At 40.1% G+C, this 26,692-nt stretch overlaps 1 protein-coding gene across 3 annotated transcripts in view; it reads right to left on the bottom strand.

Moving 5' to 3' along the window:
- LOC140742181 (catenin beta-1) overlaps window positions 1–26,450 on the bottom strand; it is a 45,946-nt gene extending 19,496 nt beyond the window's left edge. For all 3 annotated transcript variants that reach the window (XM_073072958.1, XM_073072959.1, XM_073072960.1), the window contains exons 1-2: window positions 26,364–26,450; window positions 819–872 (exon numbers count right to left, since the gene is read on the bottom strand). In XM_073072958.1, the coding sequence (XP_072929059.1) occupies window positions 819–831 (13 nt within the window). In that variant the 5' untranslated portion in view covers window positions 832–872; window positions 26,364–26,450. The remainder of the gene's footprint in view (window positions 1–818; window positions 873–26,363) is intronic.
- Window positions 26,451–26,692: the final 242 nt, after the last annotated feature.

The following is a 26,692-nucleotide window of genomic DNA, read 5'->3' as shown; positions in this document are numbered from 1 at the left end:
ACTTATTGTCTTCATTTCCCCACTTTAGTCAACAGAGTGGCATTGCCAATAATGCAGCTTTCACAGACCCGGTACCGGTACCTTCAAGCTTGTACTCAGTAGCATGAGTGCACTGACAGAAGCAACTTTAAAATAATCAACAACTTGTGACCAGTTGGTTTCCCAGCATGCTCTAATTCCCCCCCCCCCCCCCATCCTAAAGACATGATGGCTGCTAACTTACTCCTAACCCTGGAGAATCTGGGGCTGGGGTCAGGGGGCATCTGAATTATTAATTAAGTGGAATTGGTCAGATTACTGAGAACTATTATAGTTTCAATGAGCAACTGCTCTTTTTATAATTGTAAAATATAATGAAGCTGCATTTCATAGTTCCTAATGGAGCAATTAAAAATTACCACCCGTTTGTCTCACGTCTCCCAGCCCTTGAAGCCTTAGAGGATCACCCACTAACAGCATATAGGCATAGTATATCAGTAGATGTGAATCTACTTAAAGCAACCGAAAATTCTGAAAAATTACATAATTTGGAACTAATCAGAGAACCCTAACATTTTGACTAACAGCTTTATGCCAAAGTCAGTGGCATATGCATATGTAAATTGATTGACAGAAACTACTTTTTTTAATATAAAAAATCAATAACCTTACCAAGCTTTCCCGGCAACAAGTGCCACAGATGATCCAGCAGCAACACTCAGTACACAGAATTAACCAGTCCAGCAGGCAAAAATATGCAAATATATCAAACCTCAAACTGACTGATTTTAATTGTATAAATCAAGATGTGGTGCAGAAGAAGCCAAGAAATTCTGTACCTGATGTAGTCATCTCTTCAGCTCAATTCAGCCTTAGCCTTTTATTTCCAATCCCTGAAATACAAAAATAACAAAGATCAAAAACAACAGAATAAATACCAATTACAAGTAGAGAATATATGTACACCAATGGTAAGTGGAGCCCAACTTTAATCTTTGCTAGGATTCAAGGAACCATTGAAAATCACTTTGTTGCATTCAACACCACACAATGCTGGAGGAACTCAGGCAGCATCTGTGGAAAAGAGTCAACAGTCCACGTTTCAGGCTAACACCCATCATCAGAACACATCTCATTGCATTAGCAGCACTTAGAGGAGTTTGGACAAGTATATTAACATCACCCTAGACCACATCAATAAGACTATACTTTGGGCAAAATACAAAATTCAATATTGCCTAAGTATATAAAGTATCCTCATAGATTTAACTGCTAGCCCATCACTTGCACACAATTCTCCTGATTTGATAGTTTACGTTATTTACCAAAATACTAAAGCATAGCAAACAGATAATCAAAATTGTGGTAAATAAATGCTTGCTTGTAAGTCTAATATCTGCCAGTTTACACTAGCCTTTACCGGTTTTATAAACGATGAAATCACTTTTATACATTGACAATTATAGTTTTGATAGAACACACCAACAGCAGATTGCTAATAGTTGTGAATCTATATGGCGAATAAAGCTGATCCTTGACATTCGAGGTGTTTGGTCAGGCAAATGAACTGTCAGAATAGAGGAATATATAATCATGGTAGGCAAACTGGTGTGACATGCAACAAAATACAACATTCAACAATTAAGATGAATTTTAAAAATTTATTAAAAAAGTTAAAGGAAAGATACAGAATAAAGTGTGCATAAATAGCAGCATGTATTTGCTATGTGAACAATATTGTTCTGCTACCATCTTCCTGGCAGCCACATCCCAGGCTTGCATCAAAAATCAATTTTAAACTTTATCCCTGAATATGTCAAGGCCCTCTAAGAGGGCCATCCAGCAGCCCCAAATCAGTGCCTTAACAGAGGACCACTTTAGTCCCAAGCAGTAGATGGATTCTCCAAGGGCTAGAGAGGATCACCACATGGGCAAGGATGAGATTTAAGCCAGAGAAATCCAGATCTCAAATGTTAAAGAAAAGTAGACTTACGGACAAGTTCTGCTTCTTGTAGATCTGTGAAATCAATCAAGTCAAGAGCTTGGGGAAGGTCTTTGACTGCAACCAGGGCAAGCAGCTGCATTAAGTCTGGCTCACTAGCGTGGACAAGTCAGGCCTACTCGCAAGTTAAAGGCCTGGATCCGGCCTTCTCCCTGTATCATTTGACGCCCTATCAATAATCTAACTCCCCTTTAAATAAACTCAAGGACTATGTGTCCATACTACCCATTGCAATGAATTCCATAGATTCACCATCCTCTGGGTATAGAAATTCCTCATCCTTTCCAAATAGATGTCTCTATTCCAGGGGCTACCAACCTGGGATTCATGGTGTTAAAAAAAGTTGGGAACCCCAGTTCTATTCTGAGGCTGTGCCCTCTGATACTAGACTCTCCTCAATATAAGAAACATCCTCTCCACATCCATTATCTAGGCCTTTTAATATTCAATAGGTTCCACCTCCCTCCTACCCCCCAATTCTTCTAAACTCCAGCAAGTACAAGCCTAGCCTCATAGTCCTCATTTTAACCCTTTCATTCTCAAAAATATTTTGTGAACCTCCTCGGACCCCCTCTGCACATCTTTTCTTAGAAAAGGGGCCCAAAACTGCTCACAATACTCCAAGTGCAGTCTGATTATTGCCTTATAAACCTCAATACCATATTATATTCTAGTCCTCTCGAAATGAATGCCAACATTGCATTTGCCCTCGTAAAACTGACAACTTATGTTATTAGCCTTTACACCTCGGTTTTTGATTCTTTTCATTTACACCTTTATTCTTTCTACCAAAGTGTGTAACTATACTATATTCTAACCCCGCAGACACCCTGCTTCAACACTACCTACCCCTTCATCTTGTATCGTCTGCAAACTTGTCACCGACAGCTAGCCAGAATAGGCCCCCTTTATTGACACTGCCTCCTGCCAGTCAGCCCATCTTCAATAAATGCCAGCATCTTTTCTGTAATTTGTACCAATAGAATTTAACAAACGCAAAAGACACTTGTATTTTGTTTTAAATTTTTAGTCACTCAATATTATAGGGCAATAAGATTTGGATACAGGCAACCACATCAATTGGATTGGCATTATCTCTCCCTAGAAAGTAAATGCATTCATGACTATAGTGCTAAGCACAGCTCAAACTTCAACTAATGATCTGCACTGCTGTTGACAGTATGTCAGATGACAATGAAGGATAAGAGATCTCAGCTAGTTGAGAACAGCAATATACGTTCAACGTCAGGAAACCAAGGAACCACTTACAACTTCAGGAAGGTGAAATCAGGAGAACACTTACCAATCCTTTGAATGGTCAGCAGTGGAAAGGATGAACAACTTTGAGTTCCTCAGTGTGAACATTGGCCCAATACATTGATGCAATGAAGGCAGCACACTAGCAAGCTCTATCTAATGACAGTATAATTGAGGACAGCACTCTGACTGGAGGTTCCAACGCATATCACAAGAGGCCATAGAGTAGTGGTCACCAACCGGTCAATTGCAATGGGCCGGTCGATCTGAGACTTTCCCAGTAGATCCCGAAAAAAAGGAAAAATGCACAATGGGCAGAAGGGACCGGAAGTAAAACCCCGTAACCCCGGAAACAACCTCTCTTTACAAACAGCTCTCCTTAGCATAATTGCTATATTACCATTATCCTCATTGGTATTAACTTATTTTATAATGCTCACATTACAACACTTCTCCCCCTTTAAATTCCAACATTCCCCAAATCTAAAAGAACTGGGAAACAAAAAACAGTGGTGTCATTAGCTTGCATACCCCTGAAACTTACACTAGTGTCTCAGTAAGAGTTTACCAATACAAAACACCTGAAAAACGTGGCAGGTTCAACATTCAGTCTAACAAAAGAAACTGTCCATTCAAATATTCAGTCTGTCAGAAGGTTTGCGAGGGTGCTGTGCTGCAACAGATGAAAATTATTAAATCTAAGTACAGGAGCTGTCTTACTGACAAGACGCCTCACAGACTGTCTCAGACTGGCTGTCTGTAGAGCCAAATTTCAGGGAACTAGCAGAAAGTACTCAGCCCCAGTCACCACAGAGTGCAACAGTCAATTTTTATTCATTTATTTTTCGTGTTGAAATAAAATTAAATAATGAAACATAGAATTAAAGGTGTTGTAATGTGAGCATTATAAAAATAAGTAATACTAATGAGGATAATGGTAATATAGCAAAACTCCCGCTACGGAAAGCTGTTTGTAAAGAGAGGTTGCTTCCAGGGTTTTACTTCCATTCTTTCTGCCGGTGCACATGCATGTGTCTAAATGATTTAGTAGGTCGACCTTGCCTTTCTTTCACTAAGGCCGAGGTAGGGGATTAGGTTGGCAACCACTACCATAGAGGATGTAGACTCCATCACAGGCACATTCCTCTAAGGACTCTCACCATGTGGGAGAGGCCTCTTCTCATTAACACCATCAAGGAGGAGATACAGGAGCCTCAAGACCAACACTCAAAGTTTAGGAACAAGTTTTTCCTCTCATGCCCGTGAACACTACCCTTTTCTGCATTATTATTGTTGTAATTTCTAGATCTTTATGGCTTTACACTGTACTGTTCCCACAAGACTACTTCAGCACGTCATGATTCTGAGCTCCATTTCTATGGCTGCTTTCTCTGCAAACTGGATGACTTAAGGCAAATCAGTAGAGGTTAAATACAACTGTAGGGAATGAAAGTAAATCTTCAAAGTATGAAGTATAGTACCTTTCGGTGTCCGGGGGCTGATAACCTTTCCACTTACTAACAGCTCAACACCAGTTACATGTCCAACACTCTGGTGTTTAAACTTATCAAAACATTTTTAGAAATGAGTTGTGGGAGGGGTGTATTCAGTCTCAGAAGTGGGGAGGGGAAATGAGGGGAAGGTGTAGGGCAAGAGAAATAGAATTCACTGGCTTTTATAGAGCAATTGCATCACACAGGAAGGCACTGGTCTGTCATGTCAGTATTGGCTTGAGGCAACAGCAATCAGGCTAGCCAGACTTCCTGCTCTCTCCCTATTCCCATGCAAATTATTTCCTCTCAGATTCTCAAACAGCTCCACTTTATATGGTACTGTGGCGACCCACTTCGCAGCATGGGCAGAACCCGACCTGCGTACCCAAAGACCTGCAGAACTGTAAGTTTGTGTTTGTACGACGGGGCTGGCATCGGCCACTGCTGCAACGGCCCTACGAGGGGCCATTTACGGTGATCAGGAACAACGGGTCCACTTTCGTGCTGGACGTTGGGGGGAGAGAGGAGGTTTTCACGGTGGACCGACTCAAACCGGCCCATGTGGACTTGGCGCAACCGGTCGAGTTTCCGGCACCGCGGCGCAGAGGCCGACCTCCCAAACAGGGTCCGGCCCAGACTGTGGACATTGGGGGGTGTATCGCCGGTTCTGGGGGTGGGGGTTATGTGGCGACCCACTTCCTAGCGCACTCGAACCGGCTCACAAATAGCCAGCACGCCGGCATAAAGGCCAGTCCCAAAAGGGCGCCAAGTCTGCTTCACCAACAAAGGGAAAAGCCTGCGGGGGTTTGTGAGTACGTGCCCCTTACAGCATCCGCGCCCGGGGAGGGCGGGATGAGGGAGGCTTTAAAGCAAGGCTGTGAAGTTCGAATAAAATCTTCTTTAATTGCAGTTTACCGACTCCATGTCGTTATTTTAGCGCTGCGTGTAGCACACCACTACAGTACAATGCTATCTGCCTCCACTACCATTACTGGCAGTGTAGATGTAGTTTTTAATTAAGTTGTGGCCCAAAGTACAGAATTTCAAAACTTGTAAGTTTTGAAATTGCTTGTCTATTTGTTACACCCAGTTAAAACATAGCCATCATCCAAATGTACATTTTCACTGCTCCATGTATCTATGCATATAGAGATAGCCAATGAAAATTACATACGAATGTCTAAACAGCAGGCATACTTCATCAGAGACAAATCCCCAGGAAGGACATGTTACTGGGATAGTGAGCCTGGGTGAGCAGTGTTTCAATAGCATACGCATTTGACAAATCTGTCAGACAACATCAGGACTACAATTGGCTTCGATATCTGCATTAGAGGAAATCAAGAGGCAAAATTCCCTCATACCTGCTGTCAAAACACCACAAGAGCAGGATCAAGATCAAAATAATCTTAATTGATGCCTTTATCTAGATTTTGAAACTGCCACACTTTGTTTACATGCTAAATGTAAGAATTCGGTGGATTGATTTAAAAAGCATCAGATGAGAGTAGTGCAAAACCAGTCTACAAGTCAGCCATAATCAAATGGGAATATCAGGCAGGACAGTTGAATGCTCCTCATGTGGATGTGGGAAAGCAGGGAGACCTCTGATGCCCCTGATGACTTAACCTGAAGCTTAGAACACTCTGCGTTAAGGAATCGGTGCTGAAACTGGATGAACTTCAGATCATTTGGGAGGCTGAGGGGGTGATAATTATGGATTTTACATTGATAGGCTGGAAAAACTCCTGTTTGATCTCTCCAAATCCACCAACATGTGATTTCCAAACAGAGGGAAGTCAAGCTCAAAATACCTGAAAATAGAAGGACCAAGCCTAATAAGCATTTGAAAGTATGCATAGCTTACTTAAGTCGATATAAATTCCCAAATCAGCACATACCTCTATCACAACTTATTACCTACCAGCTATTATTCAGTCAGATCTGCTTTAACATGGCACAGTTCCTTTTATCTGACATTTAGCAGATAATCATGTTCAAATCAGTTTCACCTCCAGTTTTGAATTCCACTGCACAAATCTCTCCACACCCTTATGAATCATCATCCCACAACTCCAATGTACATGGGTTACTCACTGAGCCACAAATGCTGGACAGCCATTCAAAATTACCAGTTTACTACACATTAATCATCACTTTTTAGTGAAGTAATACATTCAACTCATATGATCAAAAGACAGATCCAAAATAAATGCAAAATAAAAATGACTACGAGACTGAGTAATCATTTTGTTATGCATATATTCTCCCAAAAGGAAATGGTACAAAGCCCAGACACAGTAGCCTCAGGTCCTGATTAGTCATGAGGGCAGACACACAAACATTTACTCATTCTCTCACCGATATAACTCCACTGCCCAGTCAGGTATTTATTGCCATGAACCTAGGTTTTATGCTATTTGTTAAACGTAACAATATCTTTGACAATTAAGAGCCAAAAATATTAAGCATTCATTCTTTTAACATTCCCTTCTTATTGACAGCAACACTGCCACGATAATCAACATAATCTACATTTCAGCACTACAAACATGAAAAAAGGTAACACAAGTTTGATTCATTAAAAGAAATGAACACTGTTCTACAATAACATATACACCATAGCCAACTTTTCTATTTTGTCTCCAGAACACAAACACCAATATACATCCCAAAGTAGTACTCTAAAGACAGGATGGTGCAACCATGGCTGATAAGGGAAATTAAAAACATTAAAGCAAAAGAGGGGGCATACAATAGAGAAAAAATTAGAAGTTACAGGATTGAGAAGCATTTAAAATCCAACAGAAGGTAACTAAAATGCCATGAGAGAAAAGATGAAAATTGAAGGTAAGCTAAAAAAAAATAAAAAGAGTAAAGAGAGGCGACAGTAGATAGATATCGGACCACTTGAGAGGTCATATTGGTGGACAAGGAAAATGGCTGATGAATAAGTAGTTTGCATCTGTCTTCAGTGTGGAAAACACTAGCCGTATGCAGGAATTTTGAAAGTGTCAAGGGTAGAAATGAGTGCAGTTGCTATTACTAGGGAGAATGTGCTTGAAAACTGAAAGGTCTGAAGGAGATAAGTTACTTGGACCAGACTGTGTACACCCAAGGTTCTGAAAAAAGAGATTGTGGAAACATTACTAATGATCTTTCAAGAATCAATTGTTATGAATGTACCACAGCTCTGAGGGGCCTAAGGGTGCGGGACCAGCCCCCTCCTTCCGGAGAATCGCAAGATCGCTATTAATTCGGGTATTGGACCCAGGAAATGAGAGACAATGCAACGGATTTGACCATTGTTCTTAGAGGCACCTGTGTGAATTGCAACCCTATAGTACGTGCCAGCTATCAGGGACATGGACACCCTCGGGCAATGTGGGGTGGGGATTGTATCACCCTACCTTGATTGACATTTACAAATCTGCCAGCCATGATAAAACAGAGACTGCAGGAGGTGGTACTCCAGCGACACACTAGACGGAGACACCATCGCTCATCGCTCCCGTGAGGACGGGAAGCTGATCGGGAGCCACGTGTGATTTGGTTCCCCTAGCTAGGGAATCGAGTGGCTGATAACCCCGAAAAGGATTCCGAACTGACAACGGGGAACTCACGTTCCCGATTCCACGATTTGAGTCCAACAGGCTGGCAAGTTTATTTTCTCTCTCCAACCCGTGAACACCCAACGGTCCCTCAAACGGCTAAAAGCTTTCATGAACTGGCGAGACTTTTTATATTTCCATCAGACAATAGTTTTACCCCTAGACAAACGATAGAGCTACTTCGAATTGTTGATTATTACTATACCCGTGCTTTAGATTGAGTATTGACGACGTATATTATCTGAATGTTTGTATTAACCTTACTTTTGTGCCCCTTTATAAATAAAAACGTTTAAAAATGGTACCATCAGACTTCAACGGACCTCTCTATCTTTGCTGGTAAGTGACCCAGTTATGGGGTTCATAACACAATAGATTCTGGAATGATTCCAGAATTCAGGAAAATTGCAAATGAGAGGAAGGCAGAAGAAAAAATTATAGGCCAGTTAGCCTGACCTCAGTAGTTGGGGAAAATGATAGAGTCAATTGTTAAGGATGTGGTTTCAGGGTACTCTGAAGGTACGTGGCATAATAGGCCAAAGTTATCATGGATTTCTGAAGGGAAAATCTTGCTTGGTAAATTTGTTAGAATTCTTTGAAGAAATATCAAGCAGTATAGACAAAGGAGAATCAGTGGATGTAGTGTCCTTGGATTTTCAGAAAGCATTTGACATGGTGGCACACATGTTATGAACCCATGGCATTAATGGAAAGATACCATCACGGATAGAACATTAACTGATTGGCAAGTTCAAGAGTGTCAGGGGGCAGAAGTGAGTGCATTTGCTAATACTAGGGAGAAGGTGCTTGGGAAGCTGAAAAGTCTAAGTCTCCTGCACTAGATGGACTATAACCCTTCATTCTGAAAGAGGTAACTGAAGATACTGTGGAGACATTAGTAATGATCTTTCATTCATGGTTCTGGAAGACAGGAAAATAGCAAATGTCACTCCCCTCTTCAAGGGAGGGAGGGAGAATAAAGGAAATTACAGGCCAGTGGTGTTGATTGTTCAGGATGAGGTCACAGTATTTTAAGGTACAGACGAATGAGAATTGGTGGATGTTGTGTTCTTGGATTTTTAAGAAAGCCTTTGACAAGATGCTGTACACAAGGACTCTTTAACATAAAAGCCCATGGAATTACAGGAAAGAAACTAGTATAGATAGGGGATTGGCTGATTGACAGAAGGCAAAGAGTGGGAAATAAAGGGAGCCTTTTCTGGTTGGCTGCCAATGACTAGTGGTGTTCCACAGAGGTCAGTATTGGGACTGCTTCTTTTTACATATGTCAATGATTTGGGTGATGGAGTTGATGGTTTTGTGGCCAAGTTTGAAGACAATACAAAGACAGGTAGCAGCAGGTAATGTTGAGGAAAATTTGACCGCTCTTGGACTGTACTCCTTGGAGTTTAGAAGAATGAGGGTGACCTCATAGAAACATTTTGAATGTTGGAAGTCATGGACACAGTGGATGTGGCGAAGTTGTTTTCCATGGTGGGGTGTCTAGTACGAGAGGACATGACTTGAGGATTGCAGTGCACCCATTCAGAACAGAGATGCGAAAAAGTTTTTTAGCCAGAGGGTGGTGAATCTATGGAATTTGTTGCCACGGGCGGCAGTGGAGGCCAAATCATTGGGTGTATTTAAGGTAGAGATTGATGGGTATCTGAGTAGTCAGGGCATCAAAGGTTATGGTGAGAAGGCGGGGGAGTGGGACTAAAGGGGAGATTGGATCAGCTCATGATGAAATGGCAGAGCAGACTCGATGGACCAAATGACCAACTTCTGCTCCTTTGTCTTATGGTCTTATGTCAGCAAGACCAAAAAACTGATTATAGACTTCAGGAGGTCCATGAGACAGTTCTCATTGGAGGATCAGAGGTGGAGAGGTTTAGCAACTTTAAATTCCAAGGTGGTGTTATTTCAGGGGACTTGTCCTAGGCCCAGCATGCAAGTGCAATTATGAAGAAAGCACAGCCGAACATCTACTTCCTCAGGAGTTTGTGAAGATTTTGGCATGACGTAAAACTTGACCAATTTCTATAGACTGGCTGCATCACAATCTGGTATGGAAGCGCCAACGCCTTTGAACGGAAATCCTCCAAAAAGTAATGAAAATAGCACAGTCCAACACGGGTAAAGTCCTCTCCCACCACTGAGCACACCTCGCAGGAAAGCAGCATTCATCATCAGGGACACCCCACGACCCAGGACAGACTTCTTCCTGATGGCAGGAGTGAAAAGAGAAGGTACAAGAGCTTCAGGATTCACACCACCAGGTTCAGGAACAGTTCAGCCTCCTGAATCAAAGGGGATAACTTCACTCGCCTCATCACTGGACTCTTCCCACAATATTGCTTGCTTGCTTGCTTATTTATTTATTTATTTATTGTTTCTTGTTGCATTTGAACAGTTTGTTGCTTTCTGCACTTTAGTTGAATGTCCAAGTTAGGCAGTCTTTCTGATAATAGTTATCATTTTAGTAACCTGAGTACACCCACAGGAAGATGAATCTCAGGGTTATATATGGTAACATATATGTACTTCGATAATAAATATTTACTTGGAATTTAGAACAAGAGGAAACTCACTGAAACCTTCCAAATGTTGAAAGGCCTAAATAGAGTGGATGTAGAGAGGATGATTCCAATGGGGAAGAGTCTAGGGCCAGAGGCCTCAGACTAGAGGAACATCCATTTTGAACAGAGATGAGGAATTTGGCCCAGTCATTGGATATATTTAAGGCAGAGGTTGATCCCTTTGGTACAGGGATGGTGGTTAATTTGAAGCATGTGGGGACAGCAGTCTGGAGAGAAGTGTTGGAGATGTCAGTAGAGACAGTAAGCTGGCGTGTACACTCCCTGAGTACCCAGCCTGGGATGTTGTCTTACCCGGGGGGGGGGGGGCAGGTTGACTCTGCAGAGCCCTCCTTGTATCTGCTGCTGTTACGAGCAAGGGCTGCTCACCTGGGAGGGAGCTATATCCCATGGCTGGCCTCGAAGCGTGCATAAAAACCATTACAGCGCCAGGGAGGGAGGCGTCACTGGTACAGCCACTGTTTTCCTTTGTGTAGTCAGTAATGCATAAAATGGTAAATAGGTTACTTTAGAGTAAATTACTACAGGCTTGAGAATACAAAATCTATTTTTAAACTGCACCATAGAATAGTGTATACATGAATCTGCATAATGTGAATTCTAGTTATTAGAGCACAGAATCAAATTAACAAAACAAACAATCAGTAGAAATTTAGTTACAGATTAGAAATGTAATTTAGGGATTAAGGAGTTTAAGTATGGGATGTACAATTTTAATTGCATTGCTCTAAATTAATTAGCATTTTTGGCTGCCCCAAAGTACTAATTAATCCTGTATTTTGAAGTTCAATAATACTGCACCCTAGTTAGTGACCACCAACTTCTTACAAATATCAACCTCAGAAGTCATTCAAATGAATCATAAGGCCAGGTAGCATTTTTAGACAGAGGCAGTTAACATTATAGGTTGATCACTATCTGAAGTTTTCAACAGGAAATTTACACTTTTCTTTGTAAAATCTGAAGACCATTTTAGTTATTTCTGATTTCTAGAAATTTACATTTGAAAAAACAATCAACTTTTTTCAGCTACAATATCTGTGCTAGGCTAAGAAACTGCACCATCAATGCCAAAGCAAGAATTTTCAATCCTTTTCTTAAAATAACAAACTGATTGAACCATGAATTTTGGCAATTCTTACAAATGCATCTCATTTCAGCCAGAATTTTCTTTTGAAGTCAGATTTCCAGTAAATCAACTAGTAGCAATTAATTTGAGTCCTGAGACTAGATCAGCACTCCTGCTCTTGCCCCCACCCCCTTACAACAGAGAACTATGCCACAAAGCAAGGCAGATCTCCAAAAATCCTGGAGAGCTGTGAACAAAAGCTGACAAGCAACAGCAAAAGAACTCTTAACAGGCTACCTCATCCCCCAGCTGACAGATAAGCATGCTACTAAAAAACCTCCATAAAAGGGAAAGTTAAAAAAATTCCAAAAAGGTAAAAAGAATGTGTAAAAGTATTTACTAAGCCCTACCACTGAACCCTAGATAAGCATTAAAAAATTTGAATTCAGTGGGAATTTTTGTTTTCCCCTCAGAAAACAATGGTCAAAACTATTCAAAAACCACAGGAACAATTAAGAGCTCAGAATCTTAAAAGGCTGTAAGTGGAGACTCTTTGCATGCAGCTCTGATGGTAATCAAATATTCCTATTTAGGGCTACTACAGCTGAAATCCAATCACTGCCATGAGTACCATCAGTTAGCAACATTGTTTAAAGGATTTTAAAAAAAACTATCAATCCACAAAATCAGACCGCGATGAATGTTCTCCAAAAGGAAGCATGGAAGGCATGCTGGGATGCAGGCATGATTGAAACGCAGTGCCTTTAGACCCCCACTCCCAACTATCCTGCTGGTGAATGGAAAATAAAACTGAAGACCTAAGAGCAATATAGCAGTACCACAGGGACATCAGACAGTGTTGAGTGCTTCACAGAAACAACTCACCTCCGCCATTTTGGACACAGTGCTGCAGCCCGAGGGGTTCACCACTCACTGCAAAGACTGAACAGCTGAACCTTCCAAAGGTAGAGGAGGTGGAGTCTACAATAGATTAATTCATTCTGCTGCACAAACATGGCGGTTGCCTCTATTCTGCTCACTCGGCCTGGAACATCTACCAGTCATAGCTGTCAAGTGACATCCATTTTATCTGCCAGGTTTTCCATCATCATCCTGGTAGTGGTACCATTACACCTCTGTCCAACTTCAGGCAGGAACTGGAGGAGCTGAGCACTGTGATCAGTAGTCACAAAACAGTACAACATGACGCCTTCCCCATCATTGTGGTGCATTTCAACCAGGCCAGTTTGAAGAATTCTTTAAACAACTACCTCCAACATATCGCATTTGGAACCAGAGGAGCTTATACGCTTGACCACTTTTTACCATAATCAAGAACACTTACCACGCCATCCTACACCGATCACCAAGCCGCACTTCTATATCTGATGTACATAAAGACCGCGGCACCAGTGGTGAGGACCAAGAGGTGTGGTCAAGAGAGGCAGAGGAGCACTTATGGGACTGCTCTGAGCCAGTGAACTAGGGATTCAGGGACTCATCTTCAAATCTGAAATAATATGCCATACTTCAAGATGTGTGTGGGTGGATGCGTGCCTTTTTATTTATTTATTTATTTATTTGTTAAATTTTTAGAAATTACAAGGAATAAATGTGATAATAAAAATAATGTTGATCCTCCCCCCTCCCCTTAACCTTTATCTAAAGAAAAGAAAGAAAAAAAAAGAAAGAAAGAAGAGAAAGATTGCCTGGATATCGGAGGACCCCCCCCCCCCACATGCTCCATGGAGTTCAAAATAATTTTGATATTTATTTTTACTTTCCCCAATTACTATGATTTTATCTTCAAAGGACCTGTGTATTTAATCCTATCTTTTGTATGTATGGGAGCCAAATTTTCAAAAATATATCATATTCATTTCTTAGATTATACGTAATTTTTTCAAATGGAATACAACTATGTATTTCATTATTCCAATGATCCATAGTTAAATATAAATCAGATTTCCAACTAACTGCGATAACTTTTTTGGCTACTGCCAATGCAATTTTTATAAATTTTTTGATACTTGTTCAATTAAAATTAAAAAAAATTAAAACATTTATATCTTGTATGTATAATTTGATTCAAAAGCGAACAATTAAGTTAGGAATTCATAAATCAAGGCAAAAATGGGAATCTGATCTGAATGTCAAAATTGATGGAAAAAATTGGTCAAGATTATGTCTGATAGTATGAGAAATACAATAAATGTTCGACTTAGATTAATACAATATAATTTTTTACATCAATTATATATAACACCACAGAAAATAAATAGATTTAATTTAAATATGTCTGACCAATGTTTTCAATGTAGTCAAGAAATTGGTACTTTTTTACATTCTACCTGGTCCTGTTTTAAAATTCAACCATTTTGGATAAATTTAAGACTTTTATTGGAACAAATTATTGGAGTACAACTCCCACAGAGTCCATTATTATTTTTATTAGGAGACATTGAAGGGACAATACCGAAACTTAAATTGATGCGTGCCTTTGTGAGCATACCCAAACCAGAAGCTGTGGATGATTCATAGTCTGCAGAGGGCTTGATCTCAAAGTTCAGAGTCAAATTTATCAGATTACATACAGGTCATCACATGCAACCCTGAGATTCTTTTTCTGCAGGCATACTTATCAAATCTATAGAACAAAAACTACACTGTAACCATCAGAAACTGTAAACAAACTGCAAATGCAGATATAAATAGCAATTATCCCTTTTTGTTCAAGAGCCTGATGATTCAGGGGTAGTAACTGTTCTTGAACCTGGTGGTATGAGTTCTGAGACGCCTGTACTTCTACCTGATGCCAGCAGCAGAAAAAAATTAGCATGTTCTGGGTGGTGAGGATCTCTGATGATGGATGCTTTTCTACAGTAACATTTCATATAGATGTGCTCAATGGTTTGGCCATAGTGGGGTGTGTCAGGAATGGACAGGAGGAGGAGTATAGGAAACTGATACAGGACTTTGTGATATGGTGCAACTCAAACTACCTGCGTCTCAATGTCACCAAGACCAAGGAGATGGTGGTGGACTTTAGGAGATCTAGGACTCACATGGAGCCAGTGATCATTAATGGAGAGTGTGTGGAGCAGGTTAAGACCTACAAGTATCTGGGAGTACAGTTAGACGAGAAGCTAGACTGGACTGCCAACACAGATGCCTTGTGCAGGAAGGCACAGAGTCGACTGTACTTCCTTAGAAGGTTGGCGTCATTCAATGTCTGCAGTGAGATGCTGAAGATGTTCTATAGGTCAGTTGTTGAGAGCGCCCTCTTCTTTGTGGTGGCGTGTTGGGGAGGAAGCATTAAGAAGAAGGACGCCTCACGTCTTAATAAGCTGATAAGGAAGGCGGGCTCTGTCGTGGGCAAAGTACTGGAGAGTTTAACATCGGTAGCTGAGCGAAGGGCGCTGAGTAGGCTACGGTCAATTATGGAAAACCCTGAACATCCTCTACATAGCACCATCCAGAGACAGAGAAGCAGTTTCAGCGACAGGTTACTGTCGATGCAATGCTCCTCAGACAGGATGAAGAGGTCAATACTCCCCAATGCCATTAGGCTTTACAATTCAACTGCCAGGACTTAAGAACTTTTTAAAGCTATTATTAATGCTTTGTGAGCTAGTGATTTAGATGCATATCATATTATTACTGAGTTAAGTATTGTATTGTATGTAATGAGTTTTTGCTACAACAAGTGTATGGGACATTGGAAAAAATGCTGAATTTCCCCATGGGGATGAATAAAGTATCTATCTATCTATCTATCTATCTAAATCCACTACCTTTTGTAGGATCGGGGGCGTTCAAGACCACTGATACCGAACTGTACAAGTAGTCCAGGTAGAAACCACATTATTTTAAAGAGCAAAGGAACAATTATGATTGATGTTAGACTGAATAAGAGGATGCATTCAGCTCTGGCAGGGTTTGCAGGCTATTACTTCCTATAAGGCAAAATCTAATATCATGAATGGGTGTAATGCTTCAATCCCAGATGAGCTCAACACCTTTTATGCATGTGTTAAAAAGGCTGTGTGAATCCATCCAGCATCTGGTGATTCTGATGTCTATCTTGGAGACTGACTGCAAAACACCTTTCAGGGGAGAGCCCTGGTGATGTATCTGGTGGGGCATTAAAAACCTGCACCAACTGGTGGGAGTGCTGAAGAACATCTTCAGTCTCACTACTGCAGTTGGAGGATCCTACCTGCTTTAAAAAGGGGAACAATCATACTAGTGCCCAAGCAGAGTAGCATGAACTGCCTTAACCATCACCCAGCTACACTCACATGTGTGATGAAGTACTTTCAGAGTTTGCCCATGAACATAATCAATTCTTCCCTAAGGACCTGGACCCACTGCAATTTACTTATCACAATAGGTCTAAAGCAGATTCAATCTCACTGGCCCTCCACTCTGCTTTGTATCATCTGGACAACATGAGGAATTGGGGATATAAAAAAATCATTTTGAACCTATGTAACCTCTGGCTAAAAGAATAATTGGGACTGAATAGTAATTTTTGAACTGAAGTAAACTGTCTTCAGCAGTTAGCTAAGACAGGCTCATTACCAGCTCTCTTTGGCTTGCAGAGACACAGAGTTTGAGAATATTGTACCCTCTTTTCAATAGGAAGAGGAGAACTGACCGATAATGACAGGAATTAACATCCATCTGTAATTAAGTCAGGGCCTAGCAAAGGGAATAACTGATGAGGACTGGACAGCACATCCAGCTGTAATTAAGCCTTGATCTAGCAGACCCTCTTATCTGTAACTAAGTTTCTCACCAACAGACTTAGTGGGTATACCAGTTCAAATGACATCTTGCAACAGTAACGTATGGGGGCTTACTATGTATAAATATACGGCTGTAACCAGAGAGAGTGGGGTCCACTTGTCGGATGGTCCCTCTGACAACTGGGTCTCGAACTCCTGCAGGAGGGTGCGCAATAAACTGTTTAACTATAAGAAGCTGGTCTCCCGAGTTTTATTCAGATCCAACTTTAACAAACAGCAATACCAACATCAGCCTGCTGGTTATTGATTACAGCTCAGTGGTCAACATACCTCAGTTCTAATCAACAAGATGCAAAAACTATACTTCAGTACTCCCCTCAGCAACTGGATCCTCAGTCCTCATCATGAGGCCAGTCAGTGCAGAACAGAAATAACATCTTCTCACTGACAATCAACACTGCCGTGCTTCAAGGATGCGTGCTGCACTCTACACCCACGACTGAGGCTAGTCACAGCTTAAACACCATCTATAAATTTGCCAATGGCACTGCGATTGCTGGCAGAATTTCAAGTGGTGACGAGGCAGCATACAGGAGTGAGAAAGATCAGCTGGTTGGTGTCACAACACAACCCTGAACTCAAAGTCACAAAAATCAAGGAACTGACTGTGGACTTCAAGAAAAAGTCGAGGAAACACCTCCCCCCCCCCCCCCCCACTCAAATGGATCTGCGGTGGAAAGAGTGAGCAGTTTGAGTTTCTGGGTGTCAATATCTCTGAAAGTCTATCCTGAGTATAACATGGTGGCACAGGAGCCTGAAGGGAACCAAGAGGTTTATAAGCCAGTTCTCATTGGAGGAATCAGAGGTAGAAAGAGTCAGCAACTTTAAATTCTTCAGTGTTATCATTTCAGAGGATCAAACTTCAAAAGGTGTGTGAACAGTATAGTGGCTGGTTGCATCATAGCCTGGTATGGAAACTCCAATGGCCTTGAATGGAAAATGGTAGCGGAAATGGCCCAATCCATCATGGGTAATGCCCTACAAGGAGCACTGTCATACAAAAGCAGCATCCATTATCAAGGACTCCACCACCCAGGTCATGCTCACTTCCTGCCACTGCCATCAAGAGGAAAGTACCGAAGCCTCAGGACTCTGACCGCCAGGCTCAGGAACAGTTGTTACCCTTCAACCACCAGGCTCTTGAACCAGAATGGATAACTTTAATACACTGAATTGCTCCCTCAACCTATCGACTCACTTTCAAGGACTCTTCATCTCATGTTCCCAATGTTTTTTCATATTTGCTTAGTTGTTGTCTTTGGCACATTGGTTGTTTGTCCATCCTACTGGGGGCAGACTTTCACTGATTACAGTTCCTGGACTTATTGAGTATGTTCACAAGAAAATGGATCTCAGGGTTGTATATGACGACATTAATAATAAACTTAATTAATTATTTACTTTAATTAATTTAATTTAATTATTACTTTGATAATAAATTTACTTTGTACTTTTGTATTTAACATTTCAGGTACAGCTTCTGCCCCTCCACCATCAGTTTTCTGAGTAGACAATGAATCCATGTACACTACCTCACTACTTTTTCTTTTTTATGCTCTTTCCACCATTTAAATTTTTTTTAAAACAGCTGTGTTTCATTTATCATGTATTGCATTGTACTGCTGCTGCAAAACAGATTTCAAGACATATGCCAGGAATATTAAACTTGATTGTGATTCTGATGCTTTACTCCAAAAGTCAATGTCACCACAGAACAGAAATTCAAGATTTAAAATCCTGTACAAGTTAAACTGGTATAAAAATAAATATCAGTCACAATTGACCAATGTTTTAGTTAATCAACTTGCAGTACTTTTAGTAACTGAAGCACTTCTGTGAAAATTCAGAGGTATTACATTAAAAGTGCTTTAGTTTTAAAATAATGACTAAAAGAACAAAATGTTTTCAATGCAAAATCATGTCAGTCAAAACTATTTTATTCTCCATATCCCCATCCACTTTCAAATCCAATTGTATGCAAAACCAATCTATACTGCCCTGAACAATACTCACTGAGCAGAAAACATTCAAATTGCCATTTACCATAAGGTACAAGCCCTCCAGAAATCCAAGTTTGGGGGGGAAAGGAATGCAGGTCCAAGTCACTGCAACGTGGCTAGCCCAGAAGTACTTCAGCACAAATTTCCCAAAACAAAACTATGCCAGATCAATCTCTCAGCTGAAACAAAACATTCTAAAATCACCTTCAGCAGAAAAGCAAGTTTGTTTTAAATCAACAGGTTTGATTAAAAAAAATTAGTAAAGGACCCTGGACACACAACATGGCACAAGAAATCATGAATTAGAAAAGAGAAAAATCACCCAGTCTTCCATGGCAAGTTTTATATTTTATAGAAATTCCTGACAGTAGGCCCTTACCACCAAAGTATGAACCAAAAAATATATAGCATACTTAACAAGCCATATCAAATAGGAATACAGATATCAGAAAACAAATTCTGGTTTACTTTGTTTTTCCCTCTCTGCTTTGAAAATTAACTCAACGACCTTAGCAGCAATGATTGCCAGTCCTGTTCCAAAAATACAATCTAAACAGGTTTTTAAAACACGTCGCACCTATTTCCTCTCCGAATGCCAACTAAAATACTCCAGTCCTCCGTGGTGCAACATAACAGTATGATATTCAAGAGTAACTGAAGTTACACAAGAATCAGAAGAGCAATCTGCAAAATTTAAATTTTCCAAACATTAAATATTTTCAATGAACCTAGGCGATGCAAAAATGTAATAGCAAGTTACTATTAAAAGTGTCAAGTTAATAAAATAATAAACTTAAATCAAAAAACCTTCAGCCTTGAGGTCAACTAAAATCAAACTGGACAGAGATGGCCTGACAGAAATGCGGGATGTAAAATTATGCCAGTAATACTATTTTAGTTCAAGAAACTGTAATTAAGTAAATTACAAACAGGTTGATGAATTTTGTAATGATGGTCACAATTAAGTAAATTAAGCATTTTCTAACTTCCCTTAAGGTATTTGCAGGACACTCAGACCAGGTAAGATGTATTACAATGACTGCAAACTACCCACGTCCTTGAAGCCCCTAGTGATTAGATTGTGGTATTAAAACCATTTAGGCCCAAACAATGTGCATTACTCTGCAGTGTTGTGTCATTACTCCTCCACACATATGGAATTCATCTTACAAACTTCAAAGGACCAGCAGTCTCTGTACACCTCACTGCAAGTGCACAACACTACATTCCTTCCAGTGTGCCATACTGATTGCATTTCCAGAACCACAACTTTAAAGGCAGTCTTCCTTCCACTGGTATTGGCACAAGTTAAAAATTCTCTGAAATAAAGTAGGCATTGTAAAAAGATCAATTTTACAGCCTTTAAAAAAAGCAAAGCAGGAAGCCATTACGAAAATGAACTATGAAAGCAGTCTGGATTAACTTGAAATCAGTTCAAACGACACTAGCATGACAACTGAATTCTGAAAATCAAACCGAAGTTTGTCTTTTTTTAAAAGCAAGACAAAATTAATATCAAGATTATCAGTGAGACTGTCTGCAGCATTTTATTAGTTCATGATCCCATCCCAACAGCTTACAAAAGGAATACTACCCAGGGCTAAATTCAACTTTGAAACAGTTAATTCCCATGCACAAAGGTTTTCTTAATGATTACAAAAATAGTGGTAAAAGTTTCAGCATGCAAAGAAACTCTGAGCCACACAAACCATGGATTTCAGCAAGACCTTTGACCAGTTTCACAAAACAAAATGTTCAAGACCAGAAGCCCATGGAATCAATGGGAGTGTGGAAAACTGGATCTAAAAATTAGCTCGCCAAGAAGCTTTTAACATTTTTGTTGGGAGTTCTAAGTGACTCAGTACTCAGGCCATTGTTTCCCCACAGGATACATTATGATGGAGCATAATCATGGACATTTTCAGATGACACAAACCATAAGTCAGAGGAGCAATACAGGCCATTCAGCCCATCAAGGTCTCTCCACCATGGCTCATATATTGCTCTCAACCCCATTGTCCTGCCTTTTCCATGTAACCTTCGATGTTCTTACTAATTAAGAACCTACCACCCTGTTTTAATGTATTGGCCTCCACAAGCATCTTTAACAATGAATTCAGATTCATCAATGCCTTGTCAAAAATAATCATTTCTTTTCCAAATGGATATCCTTTTTTTCTGACACTGTGTCCTCTGGTCCTGGACTCCCCAACTGTAAGAAACATCCTCTTCACATCCACTCTAGGCCTTTTAATATTCAATTAGGTTTCAATGAGATCACCCTCATTCTTCTAAACTTAAAATACAGGCCCAGAGTCAAACACTCCTCATACATTCACAAAATGCTGGAAGAATTCAACAGGCCAGGCAGCATCTATGGAAAGGAGTACAGTCCTTAAGGGTCTCTGCCCAAAACGTTGACTGGACTTTTTTTCCCCATAGGTGCTGCCTGGCCTGCTGAGTTCCTCCAGCATTGTGTTGCTCAGATTTCCAGCATCTGCAGATTTTCCCTTGTTTGTGACTCCTCAGACAGTAAACCTTTCATTCCCAAGATAACTCTCATGAACCTACTCTGGACCACCTGCAATGCCAGTACATCCTTTCTTAGATAATGGGCCCAAAATTGCTCACAGTACTCAAATGCAGTTGGACCAATATGTTATAAATCCTCAGAATTACACACTTCTATATTCTAGTCCTCTCAAAATGAACACTAACATTGTATCTGCCCTTAATGTATCAACCTGCAAGTTAACCTTCTGAATTTGCTCCCAATTTAGAAAAGTTTATATCCACTACCTTCTAAATGTAAAAACTCAGACCTCCTTTAAATCGTTCCTTTCACACCCCTGATATATAGCTCAACAAAGTCACCTCTCAGCCTTCTTTCCCCCAGTGAACACTCAATATACCCAATTTGCCCTCCAATCCCAGCAACATTCTTGTATATCTGTTCTGCGCCTTCAGTTTAATCACATCCTTAGTACATCATGACAACCAGAAAGACACACAATACACTTAAGTGCAGCCAAACCAACATTTTGTACAGGTGTAACATGACATCCTAACTCTTGTACTCAATGCCATATCCTGTATGCCTTCTTCACTGGCATATGTAACCATGTTAAGATTGGAGAAACTGGAATAATTTACTTTGAAATATATTTTAATTTTGAGGGGAGAATTATGAGGGGCTTGGCCAAGAAGGGCCTAGTTTCACCAGTAAAGAACAATGGCTTCTGTCACAAACGTTATGCAACCTTCATATAGCAAAATATTCCTGTATGCTTTGTCATCCATGGTCTTACATGGTAAGCAAATGCACATCATATGTTCAAGTCTGATAGCAACTCAAACTGGAAATACTGGATCAGCAAATGGCAAGAAAATGATTTAATTTTCTTGAGACATTCAATTCAAGGCATCCTACCAAGGCCATTTTTTTTCCAGAGTTGAAAGGGTGGATGCTTGCAAATAAAATAGCATGTCTGTATCAATTTTCGGCTTAAAAACCAAGATTCACTTCAAAATATTTCACGGAGCTACATTAACTACATATTATGCTTTGTACTGCTGGTACATACCATCAACCTACTTTTTGTTTATAAGAAAAACTGAAATAGGCATAAAGATAACTAGGTTGGAAACCATTTACATTTCATTACCTCAAAAAGTGTTGCATTTAAATACATTACCAGGACCATATGAAATATCGACCATATCCTCTCACAACCACAATATACTTTGGCCAATCTTTCCCAAAGTTTCATAGCATAAAACCTACGGCACACACAAGCCATTTCAAGTGCTCTATCACCTGTTTATCTAGCTTCCACTCAGCTGTATCTCAGCAGTTTGTCTCAATTATCACATGTTCCAATGAGGTCCATTTTTTTTTTACAGAGAAAGATTTGACCAAATTCCAGACACTAAATCTGGTACTAACCAGGATTACATATGAATGCCCACCAATCAATCCAACAATAATCTGTCTCCTTTACTGAAAATGTGAGAACATTTTGGTTTTAAAGTATTTACAAATATGCTTCGCAAATCTGAATTTCTTTTAAAATTGTGAACAGTAGAAAGAAAGTCAGTACAGATGAATGACTCATATCTAACGAAATGTGAATCAATTTGCAAACAAAACCAATCATTTCACCAACCAAAGCTTACTGACATTTCACATCTTGGTTGATGTTTAAAGCTTCAAGCTTCTTTGTTTATGCCTTTAAGAAAAACAAGACATGCAGTTACATGTAGTCAAATATTGCTGTCAAACAGCTTGCAATAGCAATGGTATTAAAGGCCAGCAATCTTGGCTGAAGGAATGTTTCCTTTGAACAAACAATCTGCAACTATTGGGAACACTCATAGAGATGAAGGAATTCAGATTAGGCAGAATTCAGTATGTAAATAGTGGAAATTTCAGCTTGAAATCTTTCATGTAAACAAGGTTGGCATTATTTCAAAAGGTATTTCACTCATGTCAGTCTGGACTAGACATTAAAATTCAAAACTCCACCAAGTTTAACAAAATTCTCTGTCTAAAGAGCAAACACGAGGAAATCTGCAGATGCTGGAAATTCAAACAACACACACAAAATGCTGGTGGAACACAGCAGGCCAGGCAGCATCTATAGGAAGAAGCACTGTCGACGTTTCGGGCCGAGACCCTTCGTCACGTCTGGCCTGCTGTGTTCCACCAGCATTTTGTGTGTGTTCTCTGTCCAAAGACTTTTTTTAAAAAAATGAATTCATTTTCAAACCCAAAGCTTCTATCAACATTTACAATATGGCATAACTGAACAGTTTCATTATCTGCATATGAGCCAAATAAAGTTAGAATTTGGGTCTACCAGGCACTGTTGTGAAATCTTAGCCACCAACAAGTTTGAAAATTGTCCAGCTTGATGTAGGCATTCTGTAGTAAAAGAATGAAAAACAAACCACCTACACGGCAGCAACTTATCTAAAGGTGACTACATTCATAAGAATCACTGGCACGATTAACAAGCAAGGCAAACTTTAGCAGAGTTATCTGCTCTCCAGGTTATTTTTGACAGAGCCACCTATTTTCGCTATAGGAATGCAGCAAGAACAAAAATGACTTTTCACTCTCTAAATTGCCATATTTCAAATGTTTATATAATGCATTATAAATGACATCTATGTTACAAGTAATAAAATCACATTGCAAACTGCACAAAATACCTGTGCAGTTTCACACTAGACAGATAATTCAAGTTAGACAAAACAGTGATGTGTTTTCACTGCACACAACTCTGATGTGGCATTGCACTAAATTCAAGTAACCTTCATGATGGTGAAACTACATTAACTTTCTTTTTAAACATTTTCTCTGGAAATTCACACTCAATTAGGAAAATTAAGACAGAACAAGCAATGAGACTTAAAATGAAAACTTAGCTCTAAGAGTTGCAAGTTTTGTTCATCTAGTTTCCTGAATATATTTGTATTCTCTAACCACATCCCAAACTTAAAAATGTTAAAAGATATTGTTCCAACAAAATTAATTTAAACAAAAATCAGCTTTCAGCCAATTAACAGACCTACATCACTCCTCTACAGCAAAACACTATTTTCAAATAATGTACGTCTCGGCAATGCACCATAGAACATAGTGTACCTAATATTCATTCAATAATGAATCCCTCAATTAGTGAGATACAAGCATAATTTGCAACTATGCAAATATAAATAATAGCACAATCAACAAAAACTAAGAAATATTTGGAAGATCAGAAACTTTTGTTTAATCAACTGCTTATAATTAAACCATGTAAAATTATGCCATGAACCATAGACAAAACTAAAACTTTTAATTATGATCACAGAAAATATAAGGGGCTGCAAGTATGTTAAAAATAAGCCTTTTAGATTTTAGAATTTGTGGTTACAGTCCATTTTTAAGGAAACAGGTAATAGATTTCATCAAAATTTCACAAAGAAAACCTTCAAGCCCAACATCTACACACTTCAACAGTTATAAATCAAATCAAATGTGTTTGCATTGAAGTTACATTATTTTGGCGCAGAATGCACTGAAATACCTTACTATTTCCTTATTTAAAATATACCAGAAGTGACGATTCTTGCTCTCACGTGCCCTTGTTTTCCCAACCATTCTTAAAACTAATGAAACTCCTTAAATATGTAAATTAAAACAAATTCAAATTCTTACACATTTCCCCAAGGAATTAAATCAGTTTCCTCCAACTAAACGTGGGCAAGAAATTAAATTATTCTCAGTTCTGACATAAGAAATCAATTCACAAGAAAACATTAAACAACTTCAAGAGAAAATAGCATAAACATTTAAAATTTATTTCTGTCCAAATGAACTCAGGCATGGATCTTAAACCAAACATTTTACAATGTACCTGAAGCTACCTTCAATTAACAAAAAATCCTTTGAAATGCAAACTCTGTGTTAATAAGCAAGTTTCATTTTGCACCACTGCAATTTAATTCACACACTTCCCCGTCCAGCTCCAAGCCAAAAACTAAGTCCATACCACAACCTGCACCCTTCCTGGGTAAAGGCCAGTTCGTCTTCTCATTGAATATAGAGAAGGGCTATTCTCTAGCACACTTCACGGTTCGGTTAATGGTTACTCGCAGACTGGGAATGCCGAGGAAGAAATGAACAGAAATAAACCCCTTCCTCTTAAAAGGACATGTAAATACTGTATTAACAGCGTACAACATTATTTCTAGTATTTAAATATCAGCCTACTCTTTGAGCTTGATGATACTACTTAAAACTATACACCAAAAAATTCTGTTATCATTTGAAACTATTTCTTCCAGCAACAGAATTTTCCTTAAGGGGCGGGACAATACCTTTCCCCTTTCCTTCCGCAGCGTATATATGCCGACACGCCGGAGCAGGTGTGCCACAACTCCTCGGCAATGTGAATCTAAATTATTTGCAACCCAACCCAAAAAAAAAGCAAAACGAGGTCTTTAAAACCGCACCTAGCACTCGTCACCTCAACGTGCCCATAAACTGGGATCACACTTCCTCAACCCCGTCCAGATGAACAGACTGCCAAGCGACAAATAAACAATCCACATATGCACTTTCGCTTCCCTCTTCCAACGACGACCCCAGCCAAGTGTCTAGTCAAATACTTTCAACACCCACCCACCCACAGGTAAACATCCAGTGCCCTTCTTCAACCCCTCCCTCCGTAAACACCTTCTCTCCTCCCCCCACACCCGTAAGTACCCACTTTTCTTCACCCCCCACCCTCCGATAAATAGCCGTTCTTTCTTTCTCCCGCTCCGGAGGTCCGGTTTCCCGACTTCCCCGTCGCCGAGAGCGACCCAGTCACCTAGCCCATGCCCCGCGGGAGAAGCTGGAGCAGCCGCCCGTCTTGAGGCCGCACCTCCCGGGTTCAGCCTTCCTCCTGGTCATCACACTATGGGCGCCCGAGCCGGCAACAACGACGAAACCTGGCCTCTAAGCGGGGCCTACACAGTGTTTCCCCCACCGTGCGACTCCTGGCCAGCCTCACCGTGCAACGCGAATCCAGCCGCTCCCTCTCCACCAGCCTCTGCCACCGACACCCACACCAACCAAAATGGCGACCGGCAGGGGCGCTGCTTTTAAAGGGACGACTGCGCGGTCGTGCGCCTCCGCAGCGACAAGTAGTGCGAGCGCCAAACCAATAGCCCAAAGAAGGGGGAATGCATAAAGACACCTGACTTACAGTTATTGATTCCCAGAACAGTCAGATCAGGGAATATAAAATGGAATATCAAATTGTATTTCAAACACAGACAGAGTTATTTTCTGCATCAGGAATTAGACTGTCTATCATTCCCTCTCTACTTCTTCTTCCCC

The sequence above is a fragment of the Hemitrygon akajei genome, chromosome 20 (genome assembly GCF_048418815.1).
Source record: "Hemitrygon akajei chromosome 20, sHemAka1.3, whole genome shotgun sequence".
Lineage (NCBI taxonomy): Eukaryota > Metazoa > Chordata > Chondrichthyes > Myliobatiformes > Dasyatidae > Hemitrygon > Hemitrygon akajei.
Note: the sequence above shows the minus strand (reverse complement) of the source record. Positions and strands in the feature narration are given on the sequence as shown.